Below are 14,035 nucleotides of genomic sequence, written 5' to 3'. Positions count from 1 at the left end.
AACAATTATCATATCTCCAGGTGGAGCGTAGAAGAAAGTCCAAGTGACGGCTTATCTACAACTTGCAATAGTAATGTTAATGTGTCTACATTCAAAACAATATACTGCTCTATTTTTTCATGGTAAATGTCGCCGATAACTGGGCCTTCGCTTGCTGTTGTGCGCTCCGATATGGATTCCTATCCCTGTAGAACTTTTCTCTCAGTTTATGAGAAGTGAAATTTACGGTTAGCGGTCTTTGCGCTACCTGAACGGGCAGATTCGCTTAGCAACCACTCTCTTTACGGAGTACATTAGTCTCTATTACGGAGTATACGATCTGGGAAATAGCTACGCTATCCCCGGCTTAATAGCATTGGCGGCAGATAATATCGGCTATCTCATATGACCCTACACGAGTTCTCGCTTGATTCTAGTATAGCTTTGAACAATTTCGCTAACAGAAATAGCTATACTATTTTAATCTTACTAAATGCTTCTACGCTTTTCGAAGGAATATCTTTGATTCCTTTACTGTATGCGTAAAACAGCGAATCAGAAGGCAAGAGAAGAAGATAGGTATTAATAAAGCTAGATAAAGCTTGTCCTATGGAACTATGTTCCAATATTAATAATTACGCATATAAATCATTCTTCCGTAACTTAGCCCTGTAGAGGGTGTGCCTGCAGGAATTGTTCCGCTGCTCTCATCTCCTCCGCTGACGGCAGGTTGGTGATCATGAGATACAAGACATCCTTTAGGAACCATTAGCAAAATGTTTTCATACGTATTTCGGACGAGGTTTAGAAAATGAACTCAGTGCCAAAAAAAAAAAAAAAAAAAAAGGTTATAGTTGAACGAACCTCGTGTATAAATTTCTTGATGCCGCGAATCAGAGCTCCAGGCCCAACTGTTCCTAAGATTGTCGGCCCTCTTTCTTCTCTTCTTGCTTCTCTCCTATCTGATCTTCGGTCTCGTCGAGCGTCTCTTCTAGCACGTTTGGCCTGTTTTCGTTCGCTTATACCGCCGCCGACGGCACCACCTGTCAGCAAGGCCAAGAGACTACCACTGCTAGCTGGATGGTTGGGATCCGCGTAACGCGAGTGAAACTCAGGCTTGACGCCTAGTTGAGCAAGCTGACTCTCTGGATGATCGGCCGCCCATTGAGCCTGAGCTCTTTTATCCATGTAGTCCATTGCGAACAACATGCTGCGCTTCATGCTGTTGGGTTGCTTCTTTTCAGCATCTTCCACCGCCTGTCGACCTTCAGGAGTGCTGGAGAGTTTGTCCAAAGTTGGAAACACTAACGGTGCCGACTCAGGCCATTCAAAGTCTGTTATTCCATGCGAAGCTTGCATTTTATTGCGGATTCCACTGCTTCCTCCCGATCCAGACCCTGAAACATTCTGTGCAGCTTGATCTACGGCTGCATCAAACGTGACCTGTGTGACGACCTCGCCGGGATTGCTCGGCTTCCAAGTCAAAATGATGGCTATTAATCCGAGTGGGCGGAAGAATTCCGCATTTACTTTGTTCAAAAAGGCGTTCGTCTTGGAGCGGCTGTGTGCTTGGAGGCTCACTTGGGTAGTTACTTGTGCAGCGATAGAAACCGCAATTGTGATAGGCTCGGGAACATGTTGTACAGCAACAGCTGCAAGGTTGATGGCGTTGATCCATGGCGATGGAGCAGTTGCCAGATTCAGGTCTCTAATGAAATCCATAAATGTCGTTTGATCAATGCCCACGTTCTGTAGAAGCGGTGCATAAGCATGTATAAATCCACGGGCACGCTCTCCTGGTCGCCGTTGCGGAAGGATCACAGGCATTGGTAATTTCTGATACTGAACCTGGTGACTTGGTGGCAGCGTATGATTCCGTACAAAGCCTTCAGCCATCTCCTGGGCGTTAATGTCTTGTTCCATGACGGTAGCATAATCAGGTGGTGGCTCTAGTTGTGATTGAGCCGCATCAAGGTTCCATGCTGCCTCTTCCAAATCTCGAGATGTCTCCGGGTCAGCCTTTAAAGGCCCTTCATGTTCATCGCTATCTGAAGAGCCATATTCATCACTTTGATGTGAGCCGTGGCGCTGGTGCTGCGCTCCATCATTCTGAATCGCTCTTGAGCTTTCTCCAGCTGTTGCAGCAGCTGCTTGTGCTTTCTTCTTTTCTTGATGGTTGTGGTAGCTCTCAGAGGCCAGACCTATTCCAGCGGCCACGCCTCTGACGAGGCCACTCACCAGCCCTTTACGTCTACCACTCTGAGAGTGAGAACTCACGGGCGATACCGACCTATTTCTATTACCGTCATACTGATTCTGATAGGCTCCTCCTCCTGTATTGCCAGGTTGCAGATACCTAAATTAAGCATGAGAATTATTTCGTGATATAGTTGTCCTTCGTGCTTCCCAGGGTCCTATACACACCTATTGTAATCATCATTGCCTGCCATGTCTGTCAATTATCCACGATTATCGCAAGTTTTAAATTTAAATTTATCAACATTAATATTCACTGGAATACTCCTTTATTCCAAGATAATTGAGAATAGTTGAATGGGAGAAGGAATTTTGTTCCATATATAGGAGTGGCTATGTTCAAATCCTTCTGTCTACACGCGTATTAAAGAGTCCGCAGCGAAACTCTTCTAGATGGGTACGCGGATCGAGCGGCACGCATTGCGGGGTAGCTAATTCGAAACGGTTACTTCATTTGGTATGCACCAGTGACGTGATGTTATTTAGGTTATTTGGTATCTACCTATCCCATTTTTTAACCTCCGAACGAAGATTTAAGTATTATCCTTAAGAAGATTCGGTAGTGCGTATTTATTACATTTGTAAATGGACTAGTTTTTTCTCCCTCTTTTATAATAACTACTGTTCGCCATTACCTCCTATGACATACTCATGATGATCAATTTGATGTACTGAATGCCAATGCTATTATTATAGGATTTGGCTTGCTAGGAATTACGGCTTACACTAGTAAATCTGCAACTAAGGAATTCACCAATGAATGTAGATTTTAGAACGCACTAGAGCCAAATACTAAATAACTCACTGGAAAGGACCTGATTCTAAGGCTTTACTATTCTGTAGCTATGTTCGATATCCAGACAACTGCGGCCTTGGGCATCCACATCTAACTTATAAGCACTAAAATAGCCTCTCACCAGCATAACTTTAGAACAAGCACCTTCGTATCTTTTCTAGTGTCGCTGTTATCTTTAATTGCTCGAGCCACAACAGTAACAGCCTCTCATCAACTCCTGTCGGTTCGATGGAGATGACGAATTATTGCTGAGAACCCAAGGTCATGCGAAAACAAAATAGAAGGCATCAGAATGGGCACAGACCATGAGAGCTTTGAAGATCCTTGTTTAAAAAAAAAAATTAGGATTGATACTTCTAATATAAGCTATAAGGGAAGCGTTGTAGTAAAAGCCAATACTGAAATTTCGTATTCTCTCGAAAAATTGGCCAGTGGGCTTCTCTGCGTGCTAACTGTAGCAAGTTAACTGGCTACTGTTCTCTGTAAATAATAGGACAATTTCGATCAGATAGTAACGAAATCTACTGGCCAATCTTTCGAGGTATACACTAAGTGTAATATGGTAGCAAGTCTCTAGCCCTTCTGACGGAGGCGAACGAGTGACAATAGTAGTGTAAAACTAACTTATCAAATAGTAGCTCAAAGATAGCCGTGGGTCATCAGCACTAGATAGTTTAGAAGACATAAAAAATATGGTAAGCAACGATAGCACGCTATACCAAGAGCTATATTCTTCGGAAACAGAAAGCCACAATTTTTTGAAGATATGGTGTTAACTCAGCTCGGTAAACTATCTTACTCTATAATCAGGTGTCTTCAGATACACTTGAAACCACATTTTGACTGCCTTTTTCTAGACTATTTGCCGTAGGTTCCTTGTCCGCAAGTCCATATTCCGTAGAATGGCTCTTGCGAAGCTCCACGTGTTTTTCAATGAAGGTACAAAGAAACCCCAAAACAGAAATAGACGTGACAATCCACCAGACTACTCTGAGAGCCTTAACATAAATATTAATCACCTGGCCCTGGATTGGTTCTGGTAATTCAGATATGCCACCATGCTGTACAGAAGCATATGCATATGCCCCTCCATCTATAAGCAAATTGCGTATTGTTTGATCGCTGATAGAGGTGACGTGAGAATTTATTTGACCATTGAAAGCGATGGAAGCCATAGTAGCACCCCAGACAAGCCCGAATGACCGCACAAAGGAATAGGTACCGGTCGCAACGGCCACATCTGACTCAGGAAGCGCCGCTAGTGTAGAAGGTAATGTAGCTGTGAAGATGATCCCTGTACCGCCAGAAGCAATCACTTGGTAACCAATACACGCTGCCCGAGAGGAATTTTCATCTAATGTCGAGAACAAGCCAATTCCGATGGCGTTAAGCGCGAATCCTAACCAATGCAGGGGTATGTATAGACCAGTATAGGACATGAAGGCTCCAGCCATTCCACCAAACGGCAAAATAGCGAGAGCAAAAGCCAAGAAATAAACACCTGACATCAAGGGTGTTACTCCTTTCACTCCTTGAAAATAGACAGGTAAGAAATAGTTGATAGATTGAAGGATAACTGCTCCCAGAAAAATGATAATGAACCCCCCGGATGATGTTCGGTGCTTGAATAGCCGAGGCGGCATGCTTGGTTCTGGACAAATGGGCGAGGCTTGGTGTATATGGAATGCGATCCAGCCAAGGACCCCAAGAACAAGAGGCAATATAATCTTCCAAGACTTCCACGGATAGCCACGCGTACCGCCCATAATCAGGCCAAAAAATATGCTGACCATAGACGGGATAAAGATGGCGTTGCCGAGGAAATCAACTCGAGTAAGAGCATGGCACCAGGTTGGGCTGCGCTTATATTTGACATTAAGAATGAGGATGATGGCGAGAAATCCAAGTCCGGATGCTGGCAAATTAAGCCAGAATATCCATCTCCAATTTTTCAGTGCCAGAGCACCGCCAATGATAGGCCCAATAGTCGTCCCAATGGCTGCAGTCCCAAGGATAGCACTTAGATAAGGGCCGCGATGCCTGGGAGGGACCATATCACAGACAATAATATCGGAGAGCACATATAGTCCTCCTGAGCCAAGACCCTGGATGGTTCGAGCGGCAATGAGCATCCCAGCACTCTGGGCGCCGCCGGCGAGGCCGCTTCCTATAGCGAAGAGAGCTATGGCGACAATCATGGGGTTTCTCCGACCAAATATGTCAGAGATCTGTCCAAATAGTGGCTGCGGTACCGTTGAAGTAAAGAGAAATGAATTGACGACCCAAACATACTCTTTACTGCCGCCAATGTCGCGCGTGATGGTTGGCAGAGAAGTAGTGACGATGGTGGCATCGATGGCAGAAATGAAGGACAGCAGACAAAGGACAAGGAAGACACACCACACTCGCCACGAGTGCTTAAAGGTCTCCTCTTGAGCAACCTGGATTTCCTCATGTTTTTCCTCTTTATGCTTTTCCTGCTTATGATTTTTCTGCTTATGATTTTCCTCCTCATGTTCTTCTGTCGCCAATGGTTGAGTTTGGACAACAGGAGCATCTGAGCTCACGAAGATTCCACCAGACTCACCCATCTTGACAGCTTGCGGAAGATGGCTGAGATGCACAGGTATGGATGATTTGTAATCTTTTCGGCTTCTGGCTCAAAGCGAGTGTGTGGCTTTTCAGTAAATATAGGATAGCTGATCCGATGCCACGATTTCTTCCGGGACGTGGATAGGTAGGAGTTTCTGCGGCCAGTTCGTGTATGCAATCACGAAGGCCCATAAGCCCACCCAGAGGTACGCGTATCGCAGGACAGCCTTTCAAATTTGAGAATTGTTATAATGTATCCTATTTGCGATACATTTGACGCAATATTACGCAGTGTGTGCGAGTTCAAGGCTGAGTGGATTGTCCGACTGCATGCATTGCTCCAATACGATCTGCCATACGATGCGGCCAGTGCACTCATTCCTTTGCATATTCACATCGCAGTCACTTGTTTTTAGCTATCTACTACTTCTCTGTACCCTTCACGTGTATGTCGATCCTTAAATTATGTCTCACATCATGGACCAATCCTCTACGGCTCTCGGCGAGACACAAGAGCCCGTTGTGTGACCGTGCGTTTGAGCCAACTAGCCACCAGTCTCATCCAACGGATTTCTCAAATTGTGATTCTATTCTGGACATGGGGTTCGGGTCCTTCGTGGATCCCCTATTCTCCCTTCAAAATCCTTCCGTCAATCCAACCATCCCGCAGCCGGCGATCACCATGCCCGAGACACAACGGAACACAGCCTTGTCGGGCATTCCCTCCTTCCAGCACACATAGCCATCCGCAAGACCCAGATAGGCACCCATAACCGACATGACGGTATCCACGTCAGCGAATTTTCCTTGCTGATAGAAGATGAACATCAACAATCCTAGAGCGGTGGTACGAGCCGATGAAAGCACCATGACGGGCTGCGCAGTAGGCGAGTCTGCGATGCGCGCTGGCAGCCCAAACTCGAGCATGGCGTCTCGCGGTGCCCAAAAAGGCCAGAGGCCGCCAAAAGTTGTGGCCGACGCAACAAATAGCGGCACAATATGTCGCAAAGCAAAATGCTCAAACATGGTGGCGAAGAAATTATTCGTAAATCGTCAAACGGCGTGCTATTACGAAGTAGAGAGATCGTTGACTAGTGGGCGGAAACGTTGGTTAGACGAGAGCCTGATGGATTTGTTGTCAGAAATGAGGAACTGGCTCCCTTAAATTCGCTTGGAGCTCACACTGTCTCCAACACGCAGGCAGCTGCATGCACACGCTCGTGGTGTTGGTTTTGCGTATGATCATCGCATCCTATGGCTGCATGCACATGTCAGTTAAAAAAGCCAACGGCTGTGTCACCTACTCCGCCTTCTGGTATGTCGCTTAGAACATAGGAGCCATGTGATTGTGTCAAAAAGGCAATATTCAATGGATACACGTTTGGAACATTCTAGTCTATAGCTACATGTATACGAAACAAAAAATCTAGCCACTATCAATCTGGTACATTTGCCACTCCTTTTGTTCATTTTTTTCTTTGAAGAATTATAGAGAAGCGCGAGGGCGGAGAATCACTTTGGTGCTTGCAAACGGGTAGATGAAAGTGCGCCAAGCAAAGTATCGGGTAGCGGCCTTCTCTTCAAGCTGCATGTCATACTTGGTAATGAACAATGCAAGGAGCGTTTTCATGACTGCGGTCGCGTAGAATCGGCCAGGGCTGTGTACGTTAGTTTTCAGTGTCAGCCTGACTGTCTCGCACTTGGGATGAGTATAACGTGCGCAAATACACTCACCATGCAGATCGTCCTGTGCCCCATAGTTGCCAGTCACCGATGTCCGTGAAGTTGGATGGCGCCCCTTGCAGCTGTGAAGCTACATCGCTAGGACAACCCGGAAACTTTTTCTCAAGGACACTGGGGTCAACGAATCGAAAGCCTTGAAACTCTTGCGGAGCCGAGTAATAGCGCGCGTCCAACATCATGCCTCGAGCAGCAGTGCAGATCCATTCACCTGCCTCGACTCTGGAGCCGTCAGACAGCTCAAAAGGTTTCAGAGCCATGCGGCGAGAGCTCACTAGAATACTTGTCATTCAACGCTGTCGGAATGTCTAGGGTAAAATCCAACGGCTTACCTGACTCTACAGGATTGATCCGGGCCGATTCTTTCATGAAGCTGTCAAGCAGAGGTAAGGCCTTGCCTCCCGATTGTTCGAATTGAGCCCACCCAGTAGTCTCGATTTCGTTTCGCAAAGGTTCAATATACTCTGGGTGAAGACATAGGTGGTGAAGAGCAAAGCACGCGGTCTAACATTGTTCTATTTTTAGCTTTGACGATCATGAATAAGATGAAGAGACTTAATACCGTTGACGTTATGTGCACTGAGCCGAACCAAAGGGCCATAAGCTCGTGGACTATTCTCTCCGCAGACCATGGCTTTGATCGCGGCGAGCATTCCATGACCCATTGTATGCAGTCATGCTGTCATACTTGTCAGAACGAAACATTATTACGGATCTGCATCAAGGAGGGAGGTACATACGTGTTCAGGCACAACGTGTCCGAGTTTCTTTTGCGCTCTCTCTTCCAGTCGTTCCTCGGCAATAGGTATCAATGCATCGTATATGGCCTTACCCGAGACGAGATTCTTTGCTATCATACCGCCAATGAAGCTGTTTTACCAATGTTAGAAATGATTCGTGAATACGCAAAAGCTTTCTTACGGTGCGATGGCTTTGGGTAGCACGCGAATGGCTTCCGCAGCCAAGAGAGTTTGCTCGATGAAGCCAGTCGCCGCGGCCATGAATTTTTTATTGTGGCCTAACAATCATGGAGTATTAGCCACTGAAAGGATTATATTATATTCAAGATTATAACTTAGCAACTTACTAAGCTCGCTCCCAAAGAAAGCGGCTGCATTCGTCATTGATATGGCTTCAATTATTATCGGAAATACTGGTGAAATGTAAGATCCTTTTTAAAAGTTAACAGGGCATTTCGATACAAAATCTGCGTGATATCTTACCGTTTACAACCGGCTGTGAATCTTGTGCGCGATCAAGGAGAGCAGACATAGACCGGCGAAGATCTGGCAAGATATCGGGGAGGTGGTTCGTCAGAAGAGTTCTGAGTGTTCTGACAAGTGGCATGCCATCTGCTCCTTTCCTATCAAACCAATTAAAGTTTTGCATGGTATACCGTGGCTGCAAGATCTCTTTGGCGGCAGCCTGGAGAGAGAGCACATCCTCCGAGGCGGCATCAATTTCCTTGATGTGATCCCATGACGAGACTACGAGGTACCGATTCTCGGGAGCTTGAATCCAAAATGGATTTCCCTCGGCCTATAATTTGGGTTAGGGTGTAGAAGAGCCCAGGGCTAAAAGAAGACAGTTACTTTTTCATATGCTTCTTGGATCATACTTGGACCCCTAAAGAGAAACATCCAGGCGTCGAAACATTGCTTTATTCCCAAGAATAAGCTTAGCATATATGCCAAAATGCTTGACTTGGCCGAACTCCATGAATAGCCATCTTTTTTAAACGAGATAGGCATAAAGAATAGGCAGATAAAGAAGCTGCCTATGACAAAAGAGGATAATTGCTCCATGATTAGGAAGAAGAATGGTAGAGTAGATAGATAGATGTGTATTCACAGAGAAGCAATATGATACTAGCTTAAACTAAGTGTAGTATTGTGCCTTGTTACATGAGATTTGTGTCTTGGAAATACATTCTGGAAGCTTCATCACTATTATATGAACCAAGCAGTATACTGATCAAACCGCGCGTAAGACATCCAAGGCGAGCAAGGCTGAATTCTGGCATACTATGAGAGGTAAGAACACAAATATTCCTATTCCTACAGAAGAATCCTCGTATAGCCAGCAGCACGTGTTCGTCTCATATCCCCTGCCAAGGCATATAGAATTGACATTCGGGACCTGAATCACAGTCGGCACCTGGCTAGTAGATTTCTTCACATCTCCGTCTGATGTTGATCTTCTACGTCATGTACTCCAAAAATATGTCGAAGGTTGTAACTCAGAATCCCCCTTAGGGTCCTTTTGCCGTGTGGAAAATCACTTCCTTCTTCGGAGCAAGATGTTCCATCCGAAATAAATATAGCGAGCATTTCCAGCCATACATTTATATATCCCTTACATAGCCGGTCGCATAAGGATCTGGATCAAGCTTACCTCGTATTATCTCGCATCAACTCCAAGTAACACAAAATCCATATAGATATGTGTCATTTCTACGCAAAATCCTTTTGGCGCTCCGCTCGATGTGGCATGGCGCAGCGCTATGACTATCTTACTTGTTTTACTTACGCCAAGATTCCTTCATGTGTCACGGGGGCAAATCGAGTTGTGGTGGTTTATTTCTAGTAAGACAAAAAAAGGGATGTTTTGGCCTATCCACATATCTCTCATCCAATAATTCTGTATCTGGATATAACTGCTCTGCCGAAGAATTTTTATGCTTCACATCGCTCCATCCTAACAGCAAGAAGCTTTCGATTGCTCGCTGGCTTTCTGATAACGAGATATATTTTTATCGCAACATGGATCCCTCAATGATACCGCTTGCTCCAAATCCAGATGGTAGCCCGCCAAATTTTATGAGCGGTCCCTCATTGGCGCCCGTAAACGTATCTGTCGGATCTATTATCATCGCCTTGAGCGCGATCATTGTCACCTTGCGTCTCTATGCTTCCTACAAGAATATCGGACGTCTATCTCTAGATGACTGTGAGTAGAGGATTAAAAGCGGCCTCTCCTGTCTTTTTGGGCATAATGATGACCATCTAACACTTTCAGGCTTTTGTCTCGGATCAGAGATAGCAGTACTGGTGTACTGGGGACTTCTGACTGCCAGTAAGCCAACATTACTCCATATTATGAGGTTTTCATCGTTCATTTTGTTATGACCATGATGCTTATCTTCATTTGCTTCACCAAAAGATCTGGAAAGAGGTATAGGAAGGCACGCATGGGATCTACCCATAAGCGTTGTCTCACCATGGGTGTTAAAGGTATGCATCTCTAAGAGAGGTTCAATAAAAAAAACTAATCTAATCCTTTCCTCTATCTCCTCAGAGACACGTGGTATCTCAGTTCTTTGGCGCCACTGGCAACTGGCTTTCCAAAGCTTCTATCTTGGCATTTTTTATCCGAATATTTGGCAGCGTTCGGTGGGTTCGACTTGCCTGCTATGTCCTCTTCATCTTACTATCCATGGGAGCAGTTACGCATGCAGGTCTATTTGCAGTGCTCTGCGTTCCGCATGGACACGAGGTTTGGAATTTCAAGCTCATGATGAGATGCGGTACCGGTGCGCCAGTAACTGTAGCTGTGGGTGTTTGCACATTGTTGATTGACATTGCCATTTTCATCTTACCTTTCCCTATTATCGCAAATCTGAATATGGACAAGAATAAGAAGTGCGGTCTATTCATCGTGTTTCTAATCGGCTTTGCGTATGTTTTGTTCTTCCGCATATCATTATCTATTTTTCTGGAAATCCGAACCAACATGCTAACAATGGCATATCTTGTGTAGCATCATTGTTACCAGTACTGTTGGACTCGCCTACAGAATTATTGTCATGAACAGCACCAACGACCCAACCTGGAATGGAGCGAATGTATCAATTACCGCGTAAGTTCACACCTCTGATGCTAGTTGCTCACAACGCAAGGGTTAATGCTAAGACTATTACAGATATGTAGACACTTTTGGAACCATTCTTGTCAGCTGCGCACCAGGAGTGTACAGTTGGTGGCTCAAAATATTTTCACAGAGCAAGCTATACTCTTCTCTTCGATCCATGTCACTTCTCCGCCCAAGAAGCTTTTCAGTTACATCAAGAGATTATGTTCTAAAAGAAAGAGAAAATAGCCCTGCGTGGAGTCACCAAGAACACTGCCAATACAAGCTACCAGAAATTGTCACATCATCTCCACAACAAATAGCGCACGAAGGATCACAGAGGAATGACAGGAATGTTATTCCAGTGTCTACCGTTATCACCCAAACAATTTCTGATAGGGTTGAAAGCCATAATCATAGCCCTCAGGTGCAAGAATATCCATGGCAATCAACCGATACAGGAAATAGCAGAATAAATAATAGCAGATACGTATAGTTATGTACTTTGGAAGGAGAGTCGCGGTGCAAATTATAGAAGGGTTATCAATGGGTTTATAAGATATCGATAGACGAGTTTTATTGAGGCTCGGCCTGGGAAACAACTTTGTTCAACAGTACTAGATTTTTCATTTATAAATTGCGACGAAACGACTTATTAGAAATGTTATGTTATACTCTCTTTGTATCTAGAGTCCCAGTGTGAAGCCCAGAATCAGTTCATCAATATATTGGTAGTATAGTTTGCTCTTTCCCATAAATGTTGATCAAGCTGATATCTAACTAACGCGAAAATATATTATAAAGAACTGTTTTGTACATCATCACTCTTCTTAGGCAAGAGCTGTATAATACCGGGACGAAGCTTAGACATAATATCATCCGGGTCATATTTGGCTCTAATCTCCAAAAGGCGCTTCCTGTTTTCTTCGCCGTATCCACCATAAATGTCTTGATTTCTGACGCAATAGTTAAGAACTCTATACCTGTGGAATGTGCCACGAGCTCGGGCAGCCTTTTCAGCCTTCTCCATAAATTCATCCGCTGCCTTATGAATTGACTCATCGTGCTTAATGTCAGACCACCTCCAAACGGGAGTAAATACTATTAGATGGAATATTAATAGGCAGTCACCTAATTACCAAAGAGTACATTTCCCAACTTACGAATCAATGGCCCATCCTCGGGCTTAATCCCCATAGCATTGCCGATGTCATCCTTTGGCAGCATGTTAGGGAGGAAGGGTTGGCATACGAATGCTGGTGTGAAGTCATCTTGGTCTTTCAAAAGTACTACTACTTCCGCATAGAGATCAATGATTTCCTTCAATGTTTCACGATCATACTTGATGGTGAGTGCGGGAGCATGGTACCTAGGAAAACCTCATCAGCTCTTTGCTCATTAGATACTCGTTTTTGTTTATGGATGGTTAGATACCTAATACCTGGTACCATATGGGTATCAAGCTCGTCGCAAAAGTTTCTCAACGTACGAGTTTGAGTCGTGGAATCAAGGGGTGGAAGCTGCTTAAAGTCATCAAAAACTGGGGGTTCTTCGAGGCTACTGTGCGACATAGTCACACTATAAACGCAGTTGCCGTCTTTTGCAGCATCGATTCCGACGATATAAGTATGTGCCAAAGGATCGGTCCCGGCTTCTGTTTCAACAAGCTTGCCAAAGCTGTCAAGGACTGCTGTCTCATACTCGTGAGCATATGTTCGGCAACCTCCCCAAATCTTTCCCAATTCGAAAGTTTTCAGCTCGAAACGGGTAACGATTCCAAAGCATGAGCCAGCGCCCCTCATGGCCCAAAATAGGTCAGGATATGATTCTCGGGTGACTTTCAGTACCTGACCATTGACGAGAACGAGCTTTTACTTGTTTTAAGCCAGTGCCGATTACGACTAAGGAAGTAATTTCTTACCTCGTAGCTTATGACGTTATCGCACGCAAGGCCCCTTTCAGAAGAAAAGAAGGAAATGCCACCTATAGTTCGTGCATAAATTAGTGTGGGCATTCAAAAGTAGGTTGAAGGCTTGGAGTAATACACCATACCTCCCAAAACAAGTCCTCCGACTCCAACACTCGAAACCCTCCCTCCAACACAGCCGAGATTGAAGCCTTCCAGCTTGCTATAGACCTCGCCAAATCTGCAGCCGGTCCCAACAATAACAGATTTTCGATCTTCAGAAACATTGATATCCTTTAGCCGACTTAGGCTGATAGTGATGCCATTTTCAACATTAGAACCAGAACTATAGGTGCAATGGCCACCTGATTTGACAGCAAATGTAGCTCCAGTCTCCCGTACAATATCAACAATTGAAACGACATCTTCGGTATTAGCTGGGAGAACAATGCAAGCAGGGGTTGCTTCTGCTGCCTGAGCTAACATATAGAAAGAGAAACCACGTTCGCTCAGGTCCTGATGAGTGCCATGACCATTTCCAGGGAAGATCACCTTATCAGCACCCAGCTTTTCACGAAGGATCAAACCCTACAATTATCATTTTTTTAATCGCTATATCGTTCTTAGATAAATTGAAATAGACATACAGTTTTTTTGCTAGCATCCATAACATGTTCAGAAGACATATCTGTTCCCTTCGCCTTACGACGTAAAAGTCCGAAAGTTGAGGGTGGAATGGAAAAATTAAAGGAAGTCAGTTTCAGTTAGAACACGTCAAAGATATTCTTTAGTCAAAATATTTTTAACAGATTTAGCCATCCATCAGGGATTGATTCATCATTTTATATTATAAGAGCTCTTTCATAAATACTTTTTTCGCGGTATCTGACCTCAGCAGCCACTGCATCGTCACAAAG

General features: G+C 44.6%; 6 protein-coding genes across 6 annotated transcripts; 1 reads left to right on the top strand and 5 right to left on the bottom strand.

The window, feature by feature from the left end:
• Positions 1-542: 542 nt before the first annotated feature.
• GGI43DRAFT_416854 (uncharacterized protein) lies at positions 543-2,658 on the bottom strand. Its single transcript, XM_083207350.1, has 3 exons — positions 2,404-2,658; positions 844-2,335; positions 543-735 (listed from the first exon to the last, which is right to left on the bottom strand). Exons 1-3 carry the CDS (start codon positions 2,427-2,429, stop codon positions 643-645), a joined length of 1,611 nt encoding a protein of 536 aa, XP_083056033.1. The 5' UTR covers positions 2,430-2,658; the 3' UTR covers positions 543-642.
• Positions 2,659-3,090: 432 nt separating this feature from the next.
• GGI43DRAFT_229605 (MFS general substrate transporter) lies at positions 3,091-5,748 on the bottom strand. Its single transcript, XM_083200485.1, has one exon. The coding sequence runs from the start codon at positions 5,620-5,622 to the stop codon at positions 3,838-3,840; it is 1,785 nt and encodes a 594-aa protein (XP_083056032.1). The 5' UTR covers positions 5,623-5,748; the 3' UTR covers positions 3,091-3,837.
• Positions 5,749-6,130: 382 nt separating this feature from the next.
• Positions 6,131-6,912, bottom strand: GGI43DRAFT_229637 (DUF4267 domain-containing protein). Its single transcript, XM_083200486.1, has 2 exons — positions 6,781-6,912; positions 6,131-6,714 (listed from the first exon to the last, which is right to left on the bottom strand). The coding sequence occupies exon 2, from the start codon at positions 6,647-6,649 to the stop codon at positions 6,260-6,262; it is 390 nt and encodes a 129-aa protein (XP_083056031.1). The 5' UTR covers positions 6,650-6,714; positions 6,781-6,912; the 3' UTR covers positions 6,131-6,259.
• Positions 6,913-7,109: 197 nt separating this feature from the next.
• Positions 7,110-8,979, bottom strand: GGI43DRAFT_425894 (cytochrome P450; the record flags this gene model as incomplete). The annotated part of the gene is made up of 9 exons (XM_083208564.1): positions 7,110-7,281; positions 7,358-7,637; positions 7,696-7,867; positions 7,926-8,042; positions 8,104-8,233; positions 8,285-8,381; positions 8,451-8,534; positions 8,587-8,902; positions 8,956-8,979. The coding sequence occupies 9 exons, from the start codon at positions 8,977-8,979 to the stop codon at positions 7,110-7,112; spliced, it is 1,392 nt and encodes a 463-aa protein (XP_083056030.1).
• A 990-nt stretch (positions 8,980-9,969) lies between these two features.
• GGI43DRAFT_416845 (uncharacterized protein) lies at positions 9,970-11,982 on the top strand. The gene is made up of 6 exons (XM_083207349.1): positions 9,970-10,312; positions 10,382-10,438; positions 10,526-10,596; positions 10,661-11,040; positions 11,123-11,221; positions 11,285-11,982. Exons 1-6 carry the CDS (start codon positions 10,126-10,128, stop codon positions 11,706-11,708), a joined length of 1,218 nt encoding a protein of 405 aa, XP_083056029.1. The 5' UTR covers positions 9,970-10,125; the 3' UTR covers positions 11,709-11,982.
• Positions 11,983-12,008: 26 nt separating this feature from the next.
• Positions 12,009-13,804, bottom strand: GGI43DRAFT_388061 (FAD-binding oxidoreductase; the record flags this gene model as incomplete). The annotated part of the gene is made up of 6 exons (XM_083204015.1): positions 12,009-12,313; positions 12,376-12,581; positions 12,647-13,080; positions 13,134-13,195; positions 13,265-13,706; positions 13,766-13,804. 6 exons carry the CDS (start codon positions 13,802-13,804, stop codon positions 12,009-12,011), a joined length of 1,488 nt encoding a protein of 495 aa, XP_083056028.1.
• Between the last annotated feature and the right edge of the window lie 231 nt (positions 13,805-14,035).

This window comes from Trichoderma evansii, assembly GCF_050947405.1.
Source record: "Trichoderma evansii strain SZMC 28006 chromosome Unknown GGI43scaffold_29, whole genome shotgun sequence".
In the NCBI taxonomy this organism is placed as follows: domain Eukaryota; kingdom Fungi; phylum Ascomycota; class Sordariomycetes; order Hypocreales; family Hypocreaceae; genus Trichoderma; species Trichoderma evansii.
The sequence above is the reverse complement of the archived record's forward strand: the minus strand, read 5'-3'. Positions and strand labels throughout refer to the sequence as shown.